Genomic DNA, 24,390 nt, shown 5'->3' with positions numbered 1-24,390 from the left:
TACCTTGACTACTCAAGGTGATAAGACCATTGCTACTTGTTTTGTTGAAGAAAATATCTTTCTGATTAAGTCTCTGGCTCTACAAGCACTGATTAAGCTGGAACTTGACTACTACAAGATCCTTTATGTGGGAGCCCCAAAAGACCTGCTTTCATATCAATTGCCACAGGGCACGGTCTCTAAATTAACTTTGGTCTAGGCTGACACACGCATGCATGCCACTTCACTTCTTAACCTCTTAGCTGCTGGGCCTTTCCCCCCCCAGTGCTGAGCCCTTTTTTGGCTATTTGGGGTAGTTCGCGCTTAGGCCTTCATAACTTTTTGTCCACATAAGCTATCCACGCCAAATTTGCGTCCTTTTTTCCAACATCCTAGGGATTCTAATGGTACCCAGAGTTTGTGGTTTTCCCCTGGAGGAGACCAAGAAAATAGCCAAAATACAGTGAAAATTTCGTTTTTTCCAAAGAAATGGGAAAAAAGGGCTGCCGAAGAAGGCTTGTGGTTTTTTCCCTGAAAATGCCATCAACAAAGGGTTTCTGGTGCTGAAATCACTATCTTCCCACCTTTCAGGAACGGGCAGACTTGAATCAGAAAAACACATTTTTCAACACAAATTTGGCATTTTACTGGGACATACCCCATTTTTACTATTTTTGGTGCTTTCAGCCTCCTTCAGTTAGTGACAGGAATGGGTGTGAAACCAATGCTGGATTTGCATTTGTGTAGATCCTACAAGGTTTTCCTACAGAAAATAACAGATGAAATAAAAACATATTGAAATTGAGCTGAAAACAGCCATTTTTCTTTGCTTTACTCTGTAACTTTTTCCTGCGATGTCAGATTTCTGAAAGCAATATACCGTTTTGTCTGCTGGACTCTTCTGGTTGCGGGGATATAAAGGGCTTGTAGGTTCATCAAGAACCCTAGGTTCCCAGAGCCAATAAATGAGCTTCACCCTGCATTTGGTTTTCGTTCTATTCTGGGTATACAGCAATTCATTTGCTGAAATATGAAGAGTGAAAAATAGGTACCAAGAAAACCTTTGCATTTCCAAAATGGGCTCAAGATAAGGTTTTGAGGAGCAGTGGTTATTTGCACATCTCTGAATTCCGGGGTGCCCATACTAGCATGTGAATTGCAGGGCATTTCTCAAATAGACGTCTTTTTTACACACTCTCTTATATTTGGAAGGAAAAAATGTAGAGAAAGATAAGGGGCAATAACACTTGTTTTGCTATTCTATGTTCCCCCAAGTCTCCCGATAAAAATTATACCTCACTTGTGTGGGTAGGCTAGCGCCCGCGACAGAAATGCCCCAAAACACCACGTGGACACCATCACATTTTTTTACAGAAAACAGAGCTGTTTTTTGCAAAGTGCCTAGCTGTGGATTTTGGTTTTGGCCTCTAGCTCAGCCGGCACCTAGGAAAACCTACCAACCCTATGCATTTTTGAAAACTAGAGACCTAGGGGAATCAAGATGGGGTGACTTGTGGGGCTCTGACCAGGTTCTGTTACCCAGAATCCTTTGCAAACCTCAAAAAGTGGCTAAAAAAAAACAAGTTTTCCTCACATTTCGGTGACAGAAAGTTCTGGAATCTGAGAGGAGCCACAAATTTCCTTCCACCCAGCGTTCCCCCAAGTGTCTCGATAAAAATGATACCTCACTTGTGTGGGTAGGCCTGGTGCCCCGCGACGGGAATAGATCACACAGCGATCAATGTTGTCCTTACATGAGGCAGCTGTTGACCCTGGGGTGATCCATTCCTGACGCAGGCACTAGGTGTAGGCACTCAAGTGGGGTAGTGTTTTTATCAGGACAGGTGAGGAGTCACTGGGTGGTAGGAATTTTGTGGATCCCAGCATATTCCTGTAGTTTGTGTGACCGAAATGTGAGGAAAAATAGTTTGTATTCAACATTTCAGCTTTGCAGGGTATTCTGGGTAAGAAAACTTTGGGGAATCCACACAAGTCACACCTCTGTGGACTCCCCTGAATGTCTAGTTTCCAGAAATTTTTGGGTTTAGTGTGTTTCTCTATATGGCCGCCGAACCCAGGACCAAAAACACAGGTGCCTGCCTTACAAAACCAGTTTGTTTTGCCATAGATAATTTTGATGTCTCCACAATACGATTTGGGTGGTGGAATTTGGGGCTGAACTAAATTGGGGAGCTCCCGAGAGAGAGAGAGCTCTCTCTCTCTCTCCCCCCCCCCTCTCTCTCTCTCTCTCTCTCTCTCTCTCTCTCTCTCTTCCCCCCCCTCTCTCTCTCTCTCTCTCTCTCTCTCTCTCTCTCTCTCTCTCTCTCTCTCTCCTCTCTCTCCTCTCTCTCTCTCTCTCTCTCTCTTCCCCCCTCTCTCTCTCTCTCTCTCTCTCTCTCTCTCTCTCTCTCTCTCTTCCCCCCCCCCCCTCTCTCTCTCTCTCTCTCTCTCTCTTCCCCCCCCCCCCCCCCTCCTGCCGCCACATTCACCTGCTCTCTGGGTTGGGCTAACCAAGTTGCACAAACAGCTTGCGAAGGGACAGCAGGACTGTCCTCATCACCTCCCTTATAATGTACTGGAAGAGGAGTTATCGAATGGGACTCCACTGACTGAAAAATCACTCCCAGAGTCTGCGCCATTGTCCTATCCCTCAGATGCTGTCTCAGTCTCTGATCCTATGTCAGAGCGGTCCTCTATAACACGAGTGCAGGCAGCAGTCATCCATCAAGATGCCATCTCTGCTATTGGCTAAACTGTTGCTCTAAACACTAGCCTACGTAGACAGTCACAAAATGAATGGTGTGTGTGAGATACGTGCAACAGTAGAGGCCACCTTACCTGCGCTGCTTCCCTCAATCAGCACGTTCTTTCAAGACACTCAAAAAACACCTTGTCACATACCATTCGTCACAGTCTTTAGCACCTCCTGCGCCCAGTCCAACAATCATTATTGGTGCTCCCACTCCCTCCTCCTCGGATTCCCTCATTACCACCCAGCAAAAGTGCCCTTCATCTCTCCTAGCCGCCCTCCACCCCGCACATACATTTCATTGGTATTATAGCGCAGGTAATGGCTGACTTTACTAATGTACTCAGCTATTTACATAAAATACAGATTTGCTCTTTGCAGTAGGCATATAAACCTTCTGCGCTTCTTTATGGCACTAAAACTGCCACTAGACAAGTCTGACCCTTTTCCCCCCAGGGAAACCACACACATATTGACAAAAGTGATATAAATATGACAGCCAACCACCTGAAACTCAACTCAAGCAAAACCGAAATAATCCTCTTTGGCCCACACAAAAACACCTGGGACCCCTCATGGTGGCCCACCACGCTAGGCCCTGTACCCACCCCCGCCAACCACGCACGCAACCTCAGCATCATCCTAGACTCCTCCCTCTCGATGACCCAACAAATCAACGCTCTCACCTCCTCATGCTTCAACACACTCCGTATACTGAAAAAAACATTCAAATGGATCCCCACAGAGACCAGAAAAACTGTCACTCACGCACATCATCAGCAGCAGACTTGATTACGGAAACGCCCTTACGAAGGCACCACTCTAAAACTCAAGCGCAAACTACACGCATCCAGAACTCAGCAGCACGACTCTTCCTCGACCTCCCCCGACACGAACACATCTCTCCACACCTCAAATCCCTCCACTGGCTCCCCATTGACAAAAGGATCACCTCAAGATCCTCATCCTCGCACACATCACTCCACAACACAGGCCCTGCCTACCTCAACGAGAGTCCACCTTCCACACCCCCACACGAAACCTCCGCTCAGCTGACCTCTCTCTCGCTTCTGTCCCCCCGCATCAATCACACCACCACCGGGGGCAGATCCTTCTCCTACCTTGCACCCAAACCTGGAACGCCCTCCCAACCCACCTCGCAAGACCCAAAACCTACTTCTTTTCAGGAAGGGCCTCAAACCTGGCTTTTCGAACAGTGAATCTCCCAGCCCCTTTCCCTCCCCCCCCCCCCCCCCCCCAGCGCCTTGAGACCCTCACGGGTGAGTAGCGCGCTTTATAAATCTTTTGATTGATATATATAGATCTTTAACTATATATATATATATATATATATATATATATATATATATATATATATAGTTATATATATATAGATATACCTATAGATATATCTATATATATAGAGATCTATTTTTTTAGTTGTTGTATGGTTCGTTGGGGGCCAAAATGGCCCCCAGGGAAACCTTACAACATCTAAAAATAATATTGCCCCCAAAGGGGGGGGGGGGGGCCTGATCGCGCCCCCCCCAGGGGGCACCTACCTTTTTAGGGCCGGGGGGGGGGGCGGCCCATTTTCCCGAGGGGGCCGATCCCCCAAGTGAAATCCCTGGCGTCTAGTGGTGTTTCCTGGCCCCCGATCCCCTTTCTTACGAGGCCTTCCCCCGATCGCAGCACAGCAAACACTTTCAGGAAGGCCTCGTAAGAAAGGGGAGAGACTCCCCTTTCTTACGAGGCCTTCCCGAACGTGGGGAAGGACGTTTTCCCCATCGAAGCAGGAAGCGGCCGCAAGGCTGCTTCCTGCTTCTCGATGGGGAAAACAACTTTGTAACGCGCTGACGTCACAAAGGGGCGGGGGGGAGACACGGAAGCTTCCGTGTCTCCCGGGGCTAGGAAAAATAAATAAATAAATCCTCTGGTGCGACGCACCCGAGGATTTATTAACACCCTCCCTGGTGTCGGCCAGTGGTCGTGACCCGCACCAGGGAGGTAGTGCGGGCGTCGGCCAGTGGCCGTCGCCCGCATTGAAGGGGTTAAAATCATCATCTGCATTGGCTAGGAGTAGTAAAAAAACAAGTCTTGTTTAGGTGCCTCTGTTTTGCTCATTTTTCTTACTGTTAGAATTAATTTCCAGAGATGTATCGTCACCAGATTTCTTTGTCCATCTTCCGTTTACAATGTGGTTGTACCATCTTGCAAAGAAAAGCACTCTGGGATGGAAGTGTTTGGACTGTTGGCTGTAAAACATTGGAATTCTCTACGTACTTCCCTTAAGGTGGTTAAAAATCACTTGAAGGAAACTTCGCAAAGCATTGCTTGTTCACTACTGTTCATTTTGGGGTTAGTAAACTAGACTTTTCTAAGCCTGTGTTCAGACTTTTTATTAACTGAATTTGTAGTGCCAGTTCCCCGCTTTAGGGCGACAGTCGTACTTTAGAAACACATGAAACATGACCTATTTAAACACTCTAATCCAGTGGTTCTCAACCTGTGGACTGGGGCCCCCCTAGTGGTCCACAAAGCCTTCTCAGGGGGTCCGTGACTGCTTGGAAAATTAAATAATCTTAGCAGATTGGGTCCCCAACTTTCAGTAATAACTCAGTGGGGGGTCCCCGGATTCCAGTAATTCAGTGGGGGTCTTCAGGTTACACTAATGATGGAGCACCCCCCCCACCCCCTTAGTGCCTTGAGACCCTCACAGGTGAGTAGTGCGCTCTACAAATGTACTGATTGATTGATTGATTGAGCAGGGGCCACCGAAGTCAAAAGGTTGGGAACCACTGCTTAATGAGGACTCCAGATACACCCATACCGGAGATGTAATCTGTGGAGTTATTTATCGTTAAATTGGGAGGTGTTCCACCACTAAATGTCTCCACCCCCCCCCAGCCCAACTATTTTTTAAAATGCTCAAACCACCTCTAACTTAAGCCATTAAAGTTCCAGAGTTTGGCATGCATCAGTAAACACCACTATGATATTGGTTCAAGTTCTTTCAAGTATCTCTCTCTCTCATAGCTGGGGTAACTTTGGCAGACACTTATCAGTGTTTTAAATGGCCCGGTACGGAGTACCAGCACTTTTTTTATTTTGAGAGGGAGCATACATGCACTTCTCAAGATAAACGTAGTACCTTCTAATTGGAGAGTACTGGCACTTCACAGAAGCAAGCAGGTACTCTGACACAGAGTACCTGCAGTTCTATTTTCCATTTCAAGCACTGCTTCTCACAAAGTGATCCTTGGTATAGAGAAGTTAAGCCAGTGTTTGCCACAATTTTTGATGCAGCATTTGATGCCATAGTTAACAGAGCATAAGACCATGATATGCACAAACAGGACAGACACATAACTACCGCTGCAAAATGTCTCACAAAAGTCTTATACTACCTCCTGATTCATGTTTTCATAATGCAGTGATAAAAGGTGTTTGGGAGTAAGCACCACATAACTTACCACCAAGGACTTGAAATAGCGCTAGTCTAAAATGCTTTGTGAGCGGGCCCGGTCTTAAATTAGAAGCTGCAGAGATCACTTCATGATGCGACCCTAGTGCACAAAATATCATTTGAAACGTCTCCTTTATTCCCACACCTAAATATTTTGATGATGAAAAAAGTGAATGGGTTAAACGTCTTTACCAATTGAGCTGCAGTGTGCTAGTTCTTTTTGAGTTGTTTTTGGAGATCACTGTGATCTCTAACATGGTAACCCTCTGTAGTACCCAGTTAACAGACGTGAACTGAATGTAAGCTTATCTAAATTGCAACTCCAGGTATCCTCTTGACAGAGTTTGAAAGTAATCTGGCTGTGACTCGCGGGTGGAAGTCTGGAGAGCGCCCATGCATTTGGATCTGTCAGTAACTGCAAGCCTAAGTTAGTTCACTGTAATGACTGATCACTTTGTTGAAAATGGTATTGATGTTTGATGGTTTCGAGTTGCAGAAGCATCCTGAGAACTGTTAGCGCGTCAGACGTTTAAGTAAACTTACAAGGTGACGCGAATAAGTCGATGAACCTTTTGACTCGCATTTAAGATGTCCTCATCATAGTTACAATACTTGCAGATCAATAATCAATACCAATCAAAAATAATCAATAGGAGTCAGTAATTTTCACACGCATGACCTTTCAGTCATGAATAACCACACCTTTGTGTTAAAGTTAGAATATTTATTTCCCTATATTAACAATGCTAATGTCACGTAAGTTATTCTCCAAATCAAATGATAAACATACAGAAACAACACTGGCTGTCCGAAGCGGCAAAAGAAATGCAATCTAATCAAGGCTTGTGCTACTACACATTCTAAGATTACGCTGCAAAATAATAGCAAGAATAACTGTGCAAACAATATCACATACATTTAGTTTCAACAAAGAATACATCAAAAATTACTCCATACAACAGACTTCATTAGTGAGGATCCTTAACTAACACCAAATTAGCATCAGCATGTTGGGCTTCATGCAAAATAATTTAGTCACACAAATTTGGAAAACCTCTAACTATGGCTCTAGCAAACTATTGCGGTTGGTACCTAGCAAACATAAATGACAAACATTTCATTTGTATACCTAATCCTCATTGTGGATCAGCAAGCAGTGACAGTCTTCGTCCTCAGGACATCAGTTCTGTCAGCAAAGCTTCAGGCAAAGTTCAGAAAAGGCAAAGTCTTTAAATATCAAAATAAGTACGTCTCTTCTCAAGACGCACGAGAAAATACTAGCCTTATGGCAAGATAGTAAATGGGCAAATTCGTTTGGCAAAAAGCAAATGCACAGTTGCAACTTCTTCTCAGTGCAGTCCTGCTGAGTTAGATTTCCTAAAACTACTTCCCGAGTCCCTATTGTTCAAGGGATCGTACGTTTTATTCTTTGTCCAATAAAACGAAAACATCAAATCTATATTTCTATTAGCACACGGTTCACATGTCCATGATTGATTGGCTCATCTTGTACAGTTCTCATCCATCCGGCTCGTCTTGTAACAATATTGTTGCAGTTTATATTCTAGTCAGTGTCTTGTCCTGAGAAAGTTAGTCTTAAACACATTTCACTTATATTGTTACATTTAGCAAGAACAGCATCTTCTAGCAAGTGCTTCTCATGAGGAAGACTTTTAGCTACAAGCACATTAAGACCGCACGGTGGAAAATCACAGTTTAATTCTCTAGGCAGATTAAGAAATGCAGCTTCAGAACTGCAGTTTGACATGAGGCCGTGCAACTAGGCCAAGACCTCTGCTAAGTTAGGGCTCTTAATAGAGATAGTACATAATGCATAACCCTAAATATGACCTATTCCTACATTAATCAAACATATGCTCAATGTCTCATATTAATGAGCCATTAATAAGTACACTTCGTGAACATTGGCGGGCACTCATCGTGGGGACACTTTCAAATTTGTGCATTATTTTTCCTACGTTATTTCATTTTCTATGTATATTCAAAACTCGGGATACATTATTAATCATTAATAATTCTGTTAAAAACATCTGCTTCAGCAGAACTGAGTTTGCATTTCTGCTGCCAGAAGCGATGGGACCAGTGTCACTGGCTCTGTGTGGCTTAACGTCATGTGACGCTGCCCAGAATAGACCCGCATACACGTGTAGGAATGCTGACGGAGGGTAATAATGTAAGCGTCTGTCTCACCAATCTCATTGAGGCCTTCCAGCAAGTGGGGCAGGGGTTCTATTGTTTAAAATTACAAATGGCAGAGAGGTGCAGTGTTTTGAAACGTTTCTCAACCACACCATCTTGTTTCTCTTCTCCCACTATTCCAGAGAACAGCCCATCTTCACCACAAGAGCACATGTCTTCCAAATCGACCCCAGCACGAAGAAGAATTGGGTTCCTGCAAGCAAGCAGGCTGTTACAGTCTCCTACTTCTATGACAGCACAAGAAATAGCTATCGGATTATCAGCGTGGATGGAGTCAAGGTAGGGTGCTGCAGACACATCAGTTGTACCTGCTGGTTCAGCGTGATGCGCAGGGTTTCAAATTAATTAGATCAATCTCTTGCACATGTGATATGAAAAAAGTCTACCAGAGAAGCAAACTTTCTGTGGCTCTTGTGTTCCTTGGGTAACGGTACAGCACCATTGACTTTTTTTGGGGGGGGTGGGGGGGATGAGACCGACTTTGGTAGCCTCACCACGAGGCATCTATGAAAGGAGGTGCTGGTTTTATTGGGTGAGGGCAAGGGTAAAGCATGTGTAGAGAGATCCACTGCGGGGAAAAAAAGTTAACTAAATCTTAAAGATGCATGTATCTCTGCACACGAAGCTGTCTGAATACTGGATTTTCAGCATGCTATGCTCCACAAGACCGTGCATCACACTGTCATCAACTGTGACCGGAGTCGCTCCCCTCTGCACAATGTGGTAAATAATACAGAGTGGGTTTTGGCGCCTCCCAGAGTACTACAATCACTAAATGCTGTTGGCTACTTGGTGTATCCCCCGCCCCCCACCTGAAAATTGCTTGCCTTTCAAAGCGTTAAGGATTAATTTACATCTTTAGGGTACAAACATTCATCCTAGGGTTTTTTTTTTTTTTTTTTTTTTTACCGCTATCAATCCTTTATCTAATTCATGCATTCTGTGCAGAAACCATAATTGTTTTTTTTTCTATTTAACATGCAACAGTAACTTTTTAAATAATTTGTTATGGTCAGTGTGACTGACCCCAAATTTGGGCAGTTTTTTTTTTTTTTTCCCTCACTAGTTTGTTCCTGTGTATTTCTAGAGTGCTTAAAAGTATGTGTGCCATAGTTATCTCGTCTCGCCTATCGAGTATTCTGAGCTGTAAAAACGTAATGCACGTAGAGCGCAGTCTTGCCACCCTGGGTGAAGGCATGCTTCCAATGACCATCTCTATAAACCTGCAAGGAACTCCTCTTTCCTTTCATTGTTCCATTGTCCGTTGTGTATTACTGCATCATATTCCACACATTGTCAGTGTGTAATATTCTTGGTATCCAACCTATTACCTATTTTTTTTTTTTCCCCTTTAAAAAATAGTCCAGCTTGTTCTTCCCTTTACCTAATGTCCTGGCATTCGCAGCGAGAGCTATGGAAAGCAGGCCAGGCACTGCATGTCACTCTACAACCATCTGCCTCATAGAAAACAAACCAGCATTTTGCTTGGTGATCACAGGACATCAGAGCTCATCCAGTTAGAATGACTTCAGATAGTTTTCATTTATATTTGAAAGAGAATGTGAACGTGAAAACATGATTTTTTTTTAGCTACATAGAACCAGTGCTGTTGCGGCTGTTCAACAGACTTAGCCTTTGCGTAGAGTGACACTCCTCACAGCAGGGTAATCTCTATCATGGAGCACCCACAGCAGAGGTACTGAGGTGTGTGAGAACTGCACCTGGCTATCAACAGGTGCTATGACAATGGGCAGAAAAGACACACAAAGCTGACCACCCCCCATATGCTTCTAAAGACTTCACACCTGTCAACTAGAAATGCAGACCTACCTCCTCTCTCCCTTCCTCTCCCCCACCGCCCCTTCACCCCCAGCTATCAAATCACAGTTGTACAGGAAGACATATCTGTAGCTCCTAGCAGGAAAATGTCTACTTTAAGTTTTAAACATGCCTCGTCTCCTCTGCCCTCACTTCAGTGTCTGATTCTCCTCCCTCCAGCTCAGGAATGTCAAGAAAACACTTCCACCATCTGGGAAAACAACCTCACCACCATCTTGTGCATATGAACAGGCCGGGGGTGTCTAAATGGAGCCCTGAGACCTTCATTACAATTGTCCGCTCATATTCAAGGTGCATGTACCAGGCAGGCCACTTACACAAAGATGGACAACATACACTTGGGATGTTAGAGCCTGTTGCCTTTCGTATCAGCGGTTCCTCTACTATAGGAACACCTTTGTAAGTTCTCCTTTAAAGCCATTTCTCTGCGACGTAACAATACTCGGTCTCAGTATCTTTCAGACCAGCCATTTTCATGAATTTGCATAGCTCCTGCTAATGATCGCTTCTAACTGCTAATAATTTAATCTGTTACAAAGAAACTGGAATAAATGTACCGAATGGTTTACGGAGATCACATGACTAAACCCAATAGGCAAAAATCACTGGCTTAACCATTATGTTTGGGATCTGGAGAAGTGTGCTACTCTCCCTAAAATGGTTTAGCATTTCATCAAGGGTAGTAAGCACTATATAACTGCAACTGCAATACAATCCAGCTGGTGCTGTCAGTACTGCTGCCCACCAGTCAGGCAGACCCACACACACTGTTCGCCAGTCCTCTTTTGAAGAAACAAAAAAATTCTACATCAATTTTACATGCTGGGAGCCAGCTGAAGGTTAATTTTGTTCACAGTAGTTACACCTAAATTAAGTGCAATCCAGCTTCCTATCTTGTGGAAAGTAAAGAAAAACAAAATTTCTTACTTACCTTTGGCAACTTTGTTTCTGGTGGGTACTCTATCTAGCTGCAGATTCCTCACCTTTAGAATATTCCCAAGATGCCAGACTGGATCTGGAAGATTTCCTAGCAGTAGTTCTGCATGCCGCTAGTTGGCACAGTGCAGCACAATATTGGCTTTAATCAGACTCTGAAGTGATGGAGTGGCCTTATATGGAATACAAGCTCCACACATGCCAACATCAGTTTCTTGCTTGACTCTTTCCTACCCTCTGACGTGACGCACCAAACAGTTGGAGGCACCAGATTGAAGAGATATAATTTGGAACCATTTCAGATTATAGGAGACCATCCCACATTATAGGAAGGTTGAAGGACGTTGAGAAATCTACAGTTGGAATAGCCATCAGAAAAAGTGTTACCGAAGGTAAGTAGTGTATTCTTCTGATGGATACTTCTAACAGTAGATTCCTCACCTTTTAGAATAGATTGCAAAGCAGTACTTCCCAAGGTCTGTGGACTTGGCTCATACCAAAAGTCATACAAGACCAAACAGGCGACATGCACTTTCTGTTGGGTCCGGTTGTCAAGGCAGTAGTGCTTGGTGAATGTGTGCACAGATGCCCCTATCGTAGCCTGAGAACTGTTAAGAACAGACCATCTGTGTGCCATCACTGTGGTAGCAGGTTTTGACCTGGTAGAATGAGTTTTCAATCCTTCTGGAGGTTGCTTCTTGGCCAGAGTGTAGCAGATCTTAATATAGAGGACTTTCCACCTTGGCAACGTCTTTTTCTGCACCACCTTAACTTTCTTTGGCCAAAAGAACCCCATAAAAGCCTGATTGTTGACCTGATGGTCTTTGGTGTAATCAGTGTAGAAACCTATGTAGTCTCTCCTCTCTCGAGGGGTGAGGTGGCGTAAAGAACGATGGAGTGTTGGATTGCCTAATGTGGAAAAAAGTCATGACTTGGCAAAAAAGCTGCCTTGGTTCTCGGCCCCAGATTTTCTGAGAAAAATTTGTAGGTTGGCTGCACAGAGAGCTTGGAGCTCACTCACTCATGGGACAAGCTGAATTGATAACAATGAAGAAGACAGTCTTTAGTGTCAGAAGATGCAACAAGCATCTGTACATTAGCCCAAAGAAACCACACATGGGAAATGTCAGGGCCAAATTAAGGTCCCACTGTGGCATCACAAATGGTTTGGGAGGGAACTTGTGTTAAACATGTTAAATATATTTACTGCTGGGGTTTTCCATCAGCCTTCTTCATCCATTGCTTTGTTACTGTAATAAACACTTTTATTTGACTTATACATCGTACAGCATGATGCAGTGATGCAGCCCACCACAGCAATTGGTTAATTTCACTGTGAGTGATGGCATTGTGACATATCAAAAGCAGCACAATCACAAAGAAAATAGCTCCCTCGAGTGTCAGACTACTGTGGCAACATGTGCTTTTGAGGCAAAAAAAGTTTGCTTTTAGCGTTTATTTTTAAATTGACAAGGGCATGGTAGCTTACCCAGCAATATAGTTTTTCAAAACAAAACCAGAATCAACAGTCAAAATCTGTCAGCCAACTCTTTTGACTTTGCCAATGATTGCATTAAGTAATGTAATGCAGGAGATTCATGATATGTATTGCAAAGCCTTCTGTTGTGCAGTAAAACATTTGACATTCTGGATAACTATAAAACTAATCTCAAAATGCACATCTTAAAACTATACATAAAGAAATGTAAACTCGGGGTTGGGGAGATATATGTATTTTATATAGCGCTTACTACCCCTGATGAGGTGTCGAAGCGCTTTTTGGCGAGTAGCACGCTACTCCGGAACCCAAAAGGAATTAGTGGTGGATTAGTATAGGGAAATATGAGTACAGTTTTAGCATTATGAGTTAATTTGAGCCGCGGATATGTGAGTTTTTTTTTTTAATGGAGATATATCTATACAGGGAGTGCAGAATTATTAGGCAAATGAGTATTTTGACCACATCATCCTCTTTATGCATGTTGTCTTACTCCAAGCTGTATAGGCTCGAAAGCCTACTACCAATTAAGCATATTAGGTGATGTGCATCTCTGTAATGAGAAGGGGTGTGGTCTAATGACATCAACACCCTATATCAGGTGTGCATAATTATTAGGCAACTTCCTTTCCTTTGGCAAAATGGGTCAAAAGAAGGACTTGACAGGCGCAGAAAAGTCAAAAATAGTGAGATATCTTGCAGAGGGATGCAGCACTCTTAAAATTGCAAAGCTTCTGAAGCGTGATCATCGAACAATCAAGCGTTTCATTCAAAATAGTCAACAGGGTCGCAAGAAGCGTGTGGAAAAACCAAGGCGCAAAATAACTGCCCATGAACTGAGAAAAGTCAAGCGTGCAGCTGCCACGATGCCACTTGCCACCAGTTTGGCCATATTTCAGATCTGCAACATCACTGGAGTGCCCAAAAGCACAAGGTGTGCAATATTCAGAGACATGGCCAAGGTAAGAAAGGCTGAAAGACGACCACCACTGAACAAGACACACAAGCTGAAACGTCAAGACTGGGCCAAGAAATATCTCAAGACTGATTTTTCTAAGGTTTTATGGACTGATGAAATGAGAGTGAGTCTTGATGGGCCAGATGGATGGGCCCGTGGCTGGATTGGTAAAGGGCAGAGAGCTCCAGTCCGACTCAGACGCCAGCAAGGTGGAGGTGGAGTACTGGTTTGGGCTGGTATCATCAAAGATGAGCTTGTGGGGCCTTTTCGGGTTGAGGATGGAGTCAAGCTCAACTCCCAGTCCTACTGCCAGTTCCTGGAAGACACCTTCTTCAAGCAGTGGTACAGGAAGAAGTCTGCATCCTTCAAGAAAAACATGGTTTTCATGCAGGACAATGCTCCATCACACGCGTCCAAGTACTCCACAGCGTGGCTGGCAAGAAAGGGTATAAAAGAAGGAAATCTAATGACATGGCCTCCTTGTTCACCTGATCTGAACCCCATTGAGAACCTGTGGTCCATCATCAAATGTGAGATTTACAAGGAGGGAAAACAGTACACCTCTCTGAACAGTGTCTGGGAGGCTGTGGTTGCTGCTGCACGCAATGTTGATGGTGAACAGATCAAAACACTGACAGAATCCATGGATGGCAGGCTTTTGAGTGTCCTTGCAAAGAAAGGTGGCTATATTGGTCACTGATTTGTTTTTGTTTTGTTTTTGAATGTCAGAAATGTATATTTGTGAATGTTGAGATGTTATATTGGTTTCACTGGTAATAATAAATAATTGAAATGGGTATATATTTTTTTTTGTTAAGTTGCCTAATAATTATGCACAGTAATAGTCACCTGCACACACAGATATCCCCCTAACATAGCTAAAACTAAAAACAAACTAAAAACTACTTCCAAAAATATTCAGCTTTGATATTAATGAGTTTTTTGGGTTCATTGAGAACATGGTTGTTGTTCAATAATAAAATTAATCCTCAAAAATACAACTTGCCTAATAATTCTGCACTCCCTGTAGATATATCCATATCTATAGATATAGGTATATTTTGCATTAAGTTAGTTGCCTTGAGTCAGTTAGGAGGTGTGTGTATATATGTGTGTGTGTATATATGTGTGTGTGTATATATGTGTGTGTGTGTGTGTGTATGTATATGTGTGTGTGTATATATATATATATATATATATATATATATATATATATATATATATATATATATATATATATAGTGTGTGTGTCTATATCTCCTATTGGTGGTCGCCAATAGCTAGTTCTAGTTAGGACCATGTTTCCATTGGAAAAATCGTTTTTTGACTAGCCTATATCTTTAAAGCTGTTTGATGAATCTTCAAGAAATATTGTTAAAGTGTTCCCGAGAATCTTGTTGTGCATGAGCAGTTTTTAGGGTGATCTGTCAAGCGGGGGCCGAGAAAAAGGGGGGTAAAAAAAGTGCATTTCCCATTATAATTCCCATAGGGATTTTAGACATGACCTCAGCCTGAACCGATGGATGGAATTACACTAGAGTTGTCAGAAAGGTACCTCTTGGTCCAGAAAGAGTGGTTTTTAGGGTCGAGCGCACAAGTGCTCCAGCCCCTGTTGTAATCTCTCTGGGCTTTTAACCACGCCCATGTCACACCTATCAGTTTAGTTGGTTCTTGGGCTTGCCTTTTAAAATTCACTTGATTTCATTTGTGAAAGGCATGTATACGTCCTGCCTTTTCTGGTGTTTAGCCCTCCTCGACAGCATCAGTAAAGGACTGAAAACATACGAGGCTCCATGTTTTCCTCATGGCTTCTGGACTACTTTTTTCTTTTTATTTGCTACGCAGTGCAATCTCACTGGGTAGTAGTTGAGCGATTTGCATGACATCAACCCTGTTACATTTATAATTGCATAGCTGCCATACTTTTGACTGCGAGCTAACTTTTGTTTCCTTGTGTGCTCCTTCACCCTCATGCCTATGGCATGGTGCTTTAAATTGGCTCACTTATGTAAAACTGTCTTACTTTTAATTTTCAGTTTATGTGCCAAGAAAAGGCCGGTTAGGACTTTACAACGCTAATAGCTCCAAGTCTAACAAATGCGTGATCCATTGCATTGCAAATGCTTGTTGTTTAGTGTAAATCCATTCAGTAGTTTTCGAGAAATATAGATATATAGAGGTGCGAAGGATTCACGAATAACAAGCTCGCGCAGGGAAATGCATAGCTCTGATTGGCTGCTAACACTTCAACCAGGAAGTGTTGGCAGCCGTCTTGGGACTCTCTGCTTCAGCAGAGCCCCCCCAAAAAAGATAAAGAAAAGGGGCCAGAGACCCTCAGATCCCCGGGGCAAAAAAGCATTTTTTTTTTTAAAAACAAAAATGTCGTCATGAGCCACAGTGGAACTGCAGATTCTGCGAATATTAAAAAAATGAAATCAAAGCGCAGGCTCCAGTGCTTGTTTTAATGATGCCCCCGGGGGAGGAGGGCAGGGGGGACAGGTCCCAGGAGCATGTTGAAATAAAGAAGGGGGGGGGGGATGTGCACGGGCCCCTTCCTAGGACATTTTTATTTCATGGAACCACCACCTTCCCAGGTCTTAAATGATGATGAGTGTGGGTGGGCTGTGCCTCCTGCAGCCCTGTGGACCGCCACCTCCCCGGGGATTTATTCATAATGAGAGCAGGTGTTCCATGCAGCCCCGGGGAGCGCCACATCCCTGGGGCTTAATATGTAAATGAGTGCGGGGGAGCGCACAGTCCAGTAGCCACCTCCTGGGGGCTTAACATGTTAATTAAGATGGGGACGCCACCTCCCTGGGGCTGATTTTGAAGAAGGGAGTCAATCACTGACTCCAGGGACCACCACCTCCCCGGGGCTACGTCACTTCGTAGGGGGGCCATGGAGCCCCTCCTCAGGGAGCAAATGATGTCTCTGGGACCGCACCCTCCCCAGGGCTGGCACCTGATATGTCCTGGGGTACCCTCCACAGGACATATCGGTTTGCTCTCACTTGGCAGGAGCTTTGATGCACAAATTAATGCTGTTTTTAGATGTTTACATCTAGCAGAGAAACTCCATGTCATGCATGACACAAGAGCACCAATATCCTTCATATTACATCACCGGAACATTTGGAATTGTTAAACAGACATGTATGTTGTGGCCAGAGCAACCTGTTGGTATATCCTGTGAATCTCCCTGTTCAAACTATTGTCCATGTCAGCCTTACCAACCCATCTGGCAGTGAGATGCATTAACCAGATGTTTATTGTACACATTTTAAGCTATTGGCAGTCACAAGAGACTGGAACCAGAGCCACATACCTGTGTCAATCTCACTGCCATATCAACCACTTTGTAATAAAATAAAGCCTGCACTTTAACTGCAGCCATAGGTGCTTGCCTCTTCCTTAGCATTTTTAGCAACTTATCTCCATTGGCTTGAAAGCGATCTCTGCAGTGGCTCCTACAACCTGAAACAAATGCTCTCAACTTTTGGCTTTGATTGTATAAACGTGGTTTTCAGACAATATGCTCACTGGCCCCCATGCTACTCCGGAAGAATGACAGCACCTTGGTGCTTGGAAAACTCAAAGGTCACAAACCCCAAAAGCTCAAAGTGTGTACTAGTGAGCACGTTTTTCACTAGCATTGTACATATAGAAACCCTGGCACGCCTCGAAGGCAAATACTGAACCAGAAGTACAAAAGAGATTAAAACATAAGAATTTATGAGATAAAGTACCCCTGCCATACATCGTAGGGATAATGCAAATCACTGAGCAGTTCTTTCACTGCATATAGGAACGAGGACGAAGGCAGAGATCCTCTTATAAGGTCATGTTTCTCCAAGGTCACCTGCAATTACCCTTTTAACGTGTGCCATACGGTATTGTATTCCTTAAAATACATGGTCACACCATCACTCCTGCCACAAACTGTTCCTTCTCCTTCATATGAAAGATTATGCTTGCAGACATGAGCATAAAACTAGACTCAGGTGTGCAAATATAAATATACAAAAAAGCAGATTTTTTTGTTTTATTTAAAAAAAAAATATATATTTTTAATGTAAATTAATAATAAAAAGCTATGGGTTAAAATAAGAAATAACACGCAGATTTTCACTGTAATAAATTGCAGTTGAGCAGCTACCTCGTTTTCTTAATACAGATGGAGATATTAGAACATCACTGTAATGAGTAAATTGGGGATATTTTATTTTTTATTTTTTTATTATACTATTATTGCAGGCTTCCATACATTATATGTCCGTATCAAGGCCTCAAACCGACTGGTGGGCCCCCCAGACAACCTCCTGAATGAAATACGTTTTCCAAACACTTCCCCTAAATTAATTGACCTCATTAGTGCACCTCTGGAGAAGGGACCAGGAAAGCAAGCGACGAGGCAGTGGATAGTCCTGCCATTCATGAAGATAGCTATGGCTGGTCCTGAAATAATACATCTATCTCAAGCATCCGCCAAATTAGCAAAATCTTTGATTACATTACAACGAAAGGCCTTATTTAGAGTTGAGTGACATTTACCCCCACCTGTCCAATGTTAAAGCAGATGGGATAACTATCAGGTTTTTGATGGACCATCCACCAAACTCTATATCAGACCTTAAGCTGACATACAGACATTAAAGAAGACCATAAAAATTAATCCATTACACAATTTGTGCTTGCTCTTAAAATTATACTCTGCAGGCAAACTGCAAGACAAAACCTGTTCTTCCCTTTACAGGGAACAAACTATTACGTAGTGTACACTTTCCATTTTATTAGTCGCACTCGCTCTTTAAGCAGTATGTCATCCATGTTACCTGTGTTGGATCTCAGTTGGATCTGTACCAATCTCAAGTCCTAAATTTGCAAGCTATGCACTGAATATTAACATGCACATAATTCGGTACAGGAATGTGGCGGGCCTGATATGAGGATAGTCTATATGCATTTTCGAAATGCATCTTGCCAATGTACAGGTCTCAAGGCCACAAGTTCTTTTGATTGAATTGCACCATGCAATCGTTAAGAATGTAATACCATGTATAATATACTCTGAGTTTCTTCCATTGGCACTTTACATGTGGTACCTCACACTGTTTTCTGGCTATGAGACAAAAGCAATTACATTTCCTCCCCTCCCTAAGCCTCGTTCTGGCTAACCCACAGCTCTCGATGCATTAAGATGTTGTCTCTTTCCCACTACTTGGGAACTGCTGACACTGAGCCCCCTTTGCACAGCCGGGTTGGAGAAACCGAAGTGTGCGTGGCCGGCCTGAGACAGCCAACCAAACACACATGCGCACTTGGTGCACAGATTCCATTTATTTCTTCCCACCTCTTCTGGCCCCATCCCTCCCTACACCTGCTGATGGCTGAGCCAGCAGCTGAAAGATAAATTATATTTCACTGTTTTATCTTTCAGCTCCTGGCTTGGCCGGAGGGTTGGGGTGATGATCCTCCGCCATTGCGAAGGAGCTGCCCCAGGGTACGCCGCATCTGATGTTCTTGGGTTTGGAGGTGAGGAGAGACAGCCGGATGCTCTGCGTACATCATGTAAGGAAGGAGGCAACCCACTTGATGGTGTTTATGCCAATGTTGTGAAGTCTGTTGATGAGGGTGTGGGGGGGGGGGGGGGGATACGGTGTTGAATGCTGCTGAGGTCCATGAAGATCAGGACAGCAGCCGCCCCACGGTTGAGGAGGGTTCTGATGTCTGTAGCAGAGGTGAATGCAGTCTCCATGCTGTGGTTGGCTTGGAATCCTGATTGAGAGATGTCAAACAGGTTGTTTTGTCCCAGATATTCGATGAGCTGTTAGTTCATAACTTTTTGAGAACTTTAACAGGATGCGGGAGCAGAGAATAATTTTTGAGTACGCTAGGATCGGATGAGGGTTTCTTTAGGAGGGGGTCTGATCTCCCCATGTTTCCATATGTCCTGGAAGGCAGCCATGGTGATGGATATGTTGAGGATGCTGGTGAGTTCTGTGCTGATTTGTTTGGTTCCGAGGTTGAAAAAATGGTGGAACCATGGGTCTGTGGGTGCTTGGTAGCGGATGGAGGACACGATGACCATGGTGGTGAGTGGGGTCCATGTAGAGATCGTTTGGCTGGTGTACATTGGTGCGACCGAAGCTGATGAGTTTGAGAATTGTGGGTTGGGGATCGAAGTTATTATAGATGGTGGCAATATTGCTGTGGAAACCGTCAGCGATGGTGTTGCATAGTTCTTGGGAAGGGTGGATTGTGCTCTGTGGCTGCCAGGTGAGAGTATTCCTTGTCTATTTTGAATAGTTCTTTTGTGTGGTAAGCTGCTGTCAATGTGGGCTGTGATGGCTGCTCTTTTGGCTTCTTTGATGCGCAGGTGGTAGTTGCTGCGGGCTGCTCTGTCTGAGGGGTTCCAGGTGAAGTACCATTGGTTCTCTAGGCGGTAACAGTTGAGCTTGGTAGTTCTGAGCTCTGAGGTGTACCAGCTGGCTTGTCTTCAGGTTTTGTTGGTTCTCATTGGTTTCATTGGGGCAACTCTGTCAGCAAATTAAGTGATCCAGGTGGAGAAGTTCTGGATGGCGTGTTCTAGGTCTGTAGAAGTTTTGAATTGGGTGGTGATGAGAGACTGTGTCCACTGTATCTCGATCACCATCTCTGGCACACAGCATACCATCACCATGCACCACAGCTCCTCTTATCGCAGCTGGGGCAAGGTAAAGTTAACGATGGTGTGGTTGGGCCAAGTGAGTTCTGTGACGTGGGTGAATTTGACTCTGTTGCTGGAGGTGAAGATGGGGTCAGGTGTGTCCTGATTTGTGTATGGGTTTGGTGACCATTTGGGTAAGGCTGAAGTTGTTAATGCTCTCCAGGAGGGTGGTAGAGTTGGTGTCTTTGGGGTTGTCGACCTGGAAATTGAGGTTGCCGAGTAGGATGTAGTGATTGGAGTCAACGGCTAGAGAGGAAATTAGGTTGGAGATGGCATTGCAGAAGGCCCCAGGGTCTGTATACGAGGATCCCTCTTATCGTTGATTTGACATTGGTCTGTAGTTAAAAGTTGAGATGTCCCATGACAGGCGTGGGGTCATCATTTGAGGCTATGCATCAGATGGTTTTTCTTGAAGATGATGGAGATGCCTCCACCATGTTTGTTGGTATGGTCTCGGTGTATCATCTTGTAGCTGCCTGGTGTTGCAGTGATAATGTCGGGGGTTTGGGGAAGGGCTGAGCCAGGTTTTGGGGATGAAGGCTACATCGGGGCAGAGGGTGGATTTGGTGCCCCTGATTTCCATAGCATGTTTGCAAGGGGATTGGGCATTGAGCAGGATGCACTGGAGCTGTTCTTGGTTGTTCATGGTCTTCTGGGCAGGTGTGGCATGGGATCCTGTGTGGATTGTCGGTTCTGTACTGCAGCAGAAGTGGCAGTGTAGGCAGGTGAAGGGTCCTTTGGTTGCTTGAGGGGAAGAGGTGTAGCAGTAGCTGATGCTGTGTCCTGGGTCGAAGGGCAGGAGCTCCTTGGCGGTGTAGTGGTGGGTGGCGGGAGGCCCAAGGTTCCTGGCGCAGGGCACAGTCCAGGTGCAGACTGACACTGCTACCTCCATTAAGTAGGCCCTGGGCAGAGGGAGGGGTGCTGGGTGGTGAGAGGAGAGAAGCAGCTGGAAGTTGGCAGCAGAGGAGCAAGAGAGAGCAACTGAGAAAAAAGCTGAAAAGAGGGCAATTAAAGCAAAACAAGCAGAAGAGGCAAAAGGCAAAAAAAACAGGAATAGGCAGAAGACAAAACAAGACGAGCATAAGAGGCAAAATACAACAGAAGAGGCCAAACAAAATGGGCAGAAGAGGCAAAAGGCAAAACAAAATGAGCAGAAGAGGCAAGAGGAGAGGGCAATAGAAACACAAACAAGCAGAGGAAGCAGAAGGCAGAACAGAGGGCAACGAGGAACAGAGGCAGCATGTGAGTGGATTGTGGGCAGCCTGGTCGGAGACCTGACGCAGAGGAAGATGACGCAAGGACCTGCTCAATGGGGTCGCACTACAGCCTATATTAAGTAGGTCCTTGGGGGGGGTTGGAGGAGTGCTGGGTAGCAGAAGCCAGGAGGCTGGAAATGATGGGAAGCGGGCAGCAGAGGAGCATGAACGAGCAGCAGAGGAAAAAAAAAAAAGCAGAAAAGAGGTCAATCAAGACAAAACAAGCAGAAAAGGCAAAACAAAATGAGCAGAAGTGGCAAGAGGCAAAATAAAACAGGCAGACAAGCAAAAAGGCAAAACAAGCAGAAGAGGCGAAAGGCAAGAAGCAAAAAAATAAATAAAAAATAAGCAGAAGAGGCAAAAGGAGAGGGCAATAGAAACACAAACAAGCTGAGTCGGCAGAAGGCTGAACAGAGAGCAACGAGGAACAGACACAACATGTGAGCGCACTGTGGGCAACTTGGTTGGAGACCTGACGCAGATGAAGCTGGCGCAAGGACCTCCTCAATGGGGTAGCATTGCGCCTACATTAAATAGGTCCTGGGGGTTGGAGGAGGGAGGTGGGAGCCATGAGGAGGGAAACGGTGGGAAGCTGGCAGCAGAGGAACATGAACGAGCAACGTAGAAAAAAAACCAAAAAAAGCAGAAAAGAGGTCAATAAAGGCAAAACGAGCAGAAAATGCAAAGCAAAATGGGAAGAAAAGGCAAGAGGCACAACAAAATGAGCAGAAGAGGCAAAAGGAGAGGTCAGTAGGCAAAAGGAGAAGGCAGTAGTGGCACAAACTACCAGAGGAGGCAGAAGGCAGCACAGAGCAGCAAGTGAATGAACTGCAGGCAACCTGGTTGGAGACGTGGGGTGAGGTTGGGGGTTGCTGTGTCCTTCTTTTTTTATTTTTTTATTATTTATTTATTTATTTATTTTTACCATCCTTAGGCTCCAGAGCATGGAGCCATATAGTCAACCTCTAGAACGCTGCACCACACTTTCCGGCTGTAGAGCTCCAGCCTGGGGAGTGCCTAAATCTTGAGAAAATCCCATCATTGTCTTAGTTTTGGAGACCCTGCAACATTATGGTCAGTATTTTTTATAAGCATCTTTCCTACAAGCTCCTCACACACTCTAGCGTTTTTGGTGATGCCGCAGCAGTCTGTTGGTCCAAGGGCCACCATGTTGCCGTAGGTTTTGGGCAAAGCAAAAACCCCACAGGGCATTGTGGGACGCTTCCTTGCCATGAGTTTGCATATTTGATTAATGGCTTTGCTGCTTCCTTTAATGAAGCTGTGTGACCTCACAAGGGACAAGGGAATGGGGAGCAAGTGGTCCCACTACCACCGAGGAAGCAGGTGGTGCTCACCTGCACCAGTTTGGTCAACCGGGCAGCAGACCTCCACTCACTTCGTGATCACGCTGGGGGTTGGGAGAATTAGGTGTGTCAAAATTCAAATCCTTCTCCTGCTGATTTCTCAGGCTCTATTGGAACATTTTGCTCAATCTTGGGTTCATTATGCTCTTGGTTGTGAACCCTAGCCACCAGGTGCACTTTCTAAGGTGGCAAACTTTGCTGTGAGCTAGTTCCACTGGCTACCTGTGCCAGTCTTCTTTTTCTCCCCTGGTGCTTCTCTTCTCCTTGGCGAAGAAGTCCAGTTCTTCCACCAACAAGGCCTTACTGGGCATAAGGGGAGGCAGAAATGTAGTCTGAGTCCTCAGTCCAGATGGATATTAGGGGGTTCCTCTTTCTAATTGTCCATGGCTGCTACCTCCATTCCCAGTATCCGGCAGAAAAACACAACCAAGAGCTCTACCTCTTGTGCAAGAGCTTTTAAGTCAGGGCAGAACGTTTCAGAACCCAGGCACTTCTGACCAGTCCTGGGGTACCACATCACCTCTCCACCCCTGTCCCAACTCTCCTGCTCTGCATGCTGAGACCATTCAAAATGGCATCACCCGGGGGTCATTAGTCACATCTCCTCTGGAGCCTCAGCTCTGACCCTCGCTGGCATCACTGCCAAAACCTTTCCCTTCAAATCTTCAAAACGAAGACCACTCCTGTTTTGGCTCCAGAGGTCTGGGTTCCTTCCTGTATTCAGTGGGCTTGGGCTGACCTGTCTTTGGTACAGTGTGACAGATGATTGGTTGAATCAGATCCTTCATTCCCACCTCTTTCCTCCTGAGAAGCTTAGTGAAGCACAGTTAATTGCTCCCTCTGTGTCAGGAAGCATTTGTTCCTGCTGCAGTAAAGACCTGTGATTAGCTTGGCACAGCAGTGTGACCAAAGACCTGAGCTCTCATCCTGAGGCTGAGCCAAAGAAATATGACAGTCTTGGATGACCCATAAGCTGTACGAACATCTTCTTAGAACTCTCGTTTTTGTGTTTGGCATACAGATTCCACCTTACTTTGATATGTCACTGGTCTCTGTAGGCCAAAGGGCAGTGAAACTACACCCTAAGGCAGCCTTCCCCTTCGGTGTATAATGAAGTGTTCCTGCAGCCCAGGCAGTAAGCCACAATGACTTTCCATATGAGTAAACTCTAACATTATGAGGCCTATTCCAGGTCAATATTCAATCCTGCAGAGTCTCCTCTGTGCCGAGCTACCTGTGTGCAGTGAACAGGTAGCGCATGACAGGAGCCTCACGCTCAGCCCTCATGTGTGCACATGCATGTTCACGTATAACCAGCGAAGTGTCCCTTACAATTGCTTCATTGCAGTGGCCTTATCTTAAAAGGTAGACACTGTCGAATAAACATGTACTGTCCATTTACAGTGGGTGAGTCACCAT

At 44.7% G+C, this 24,390-nt stretch overlaps 1 protein-coding gene across 1 annotated transcript in view; it reads left to right on the top strand.

Annotated features, from left to right (window-relative positions):
* Positions 1-24,390, top strand: part of HOMER2 (homer scaffold protein 2) — a 519,584-nt gene that overhangs the window by 146,224 nt on the left and 348,970 nt on the right. The window contains exon 2 of the mRNA XM_069222560.1: positions 8,537-8,693. Within this exon, the coding sequence (XP_069078661.1) occupies positions 8,537-8,693 (157 nt within the window). The remainder of the gene's footprint in view (positions 1-8,536; positions 8,694-24,390) is intronic.

Source organism: Pleurodeles waltl, chromosome 3_1 (genome assembly GCF_031143425.1).
Source record: "Pleurodeles waltl isolate 20211129_DDA chromosome 3_1, aPleWal1.hap1.20221129, whole genome shotgun sequence".
Lineage (NCBI taxonomy): Eukaryota > Metazoa > Chordata > Amphibia > Caudata > Salamandridae > Pleurodeles > Pleurodeles waltl.
The sequence above is the reverse complement of the archived record's forward strand: the minus strand, read 5'-3'. Positions and strand labels throughout refer to the sequence as shown.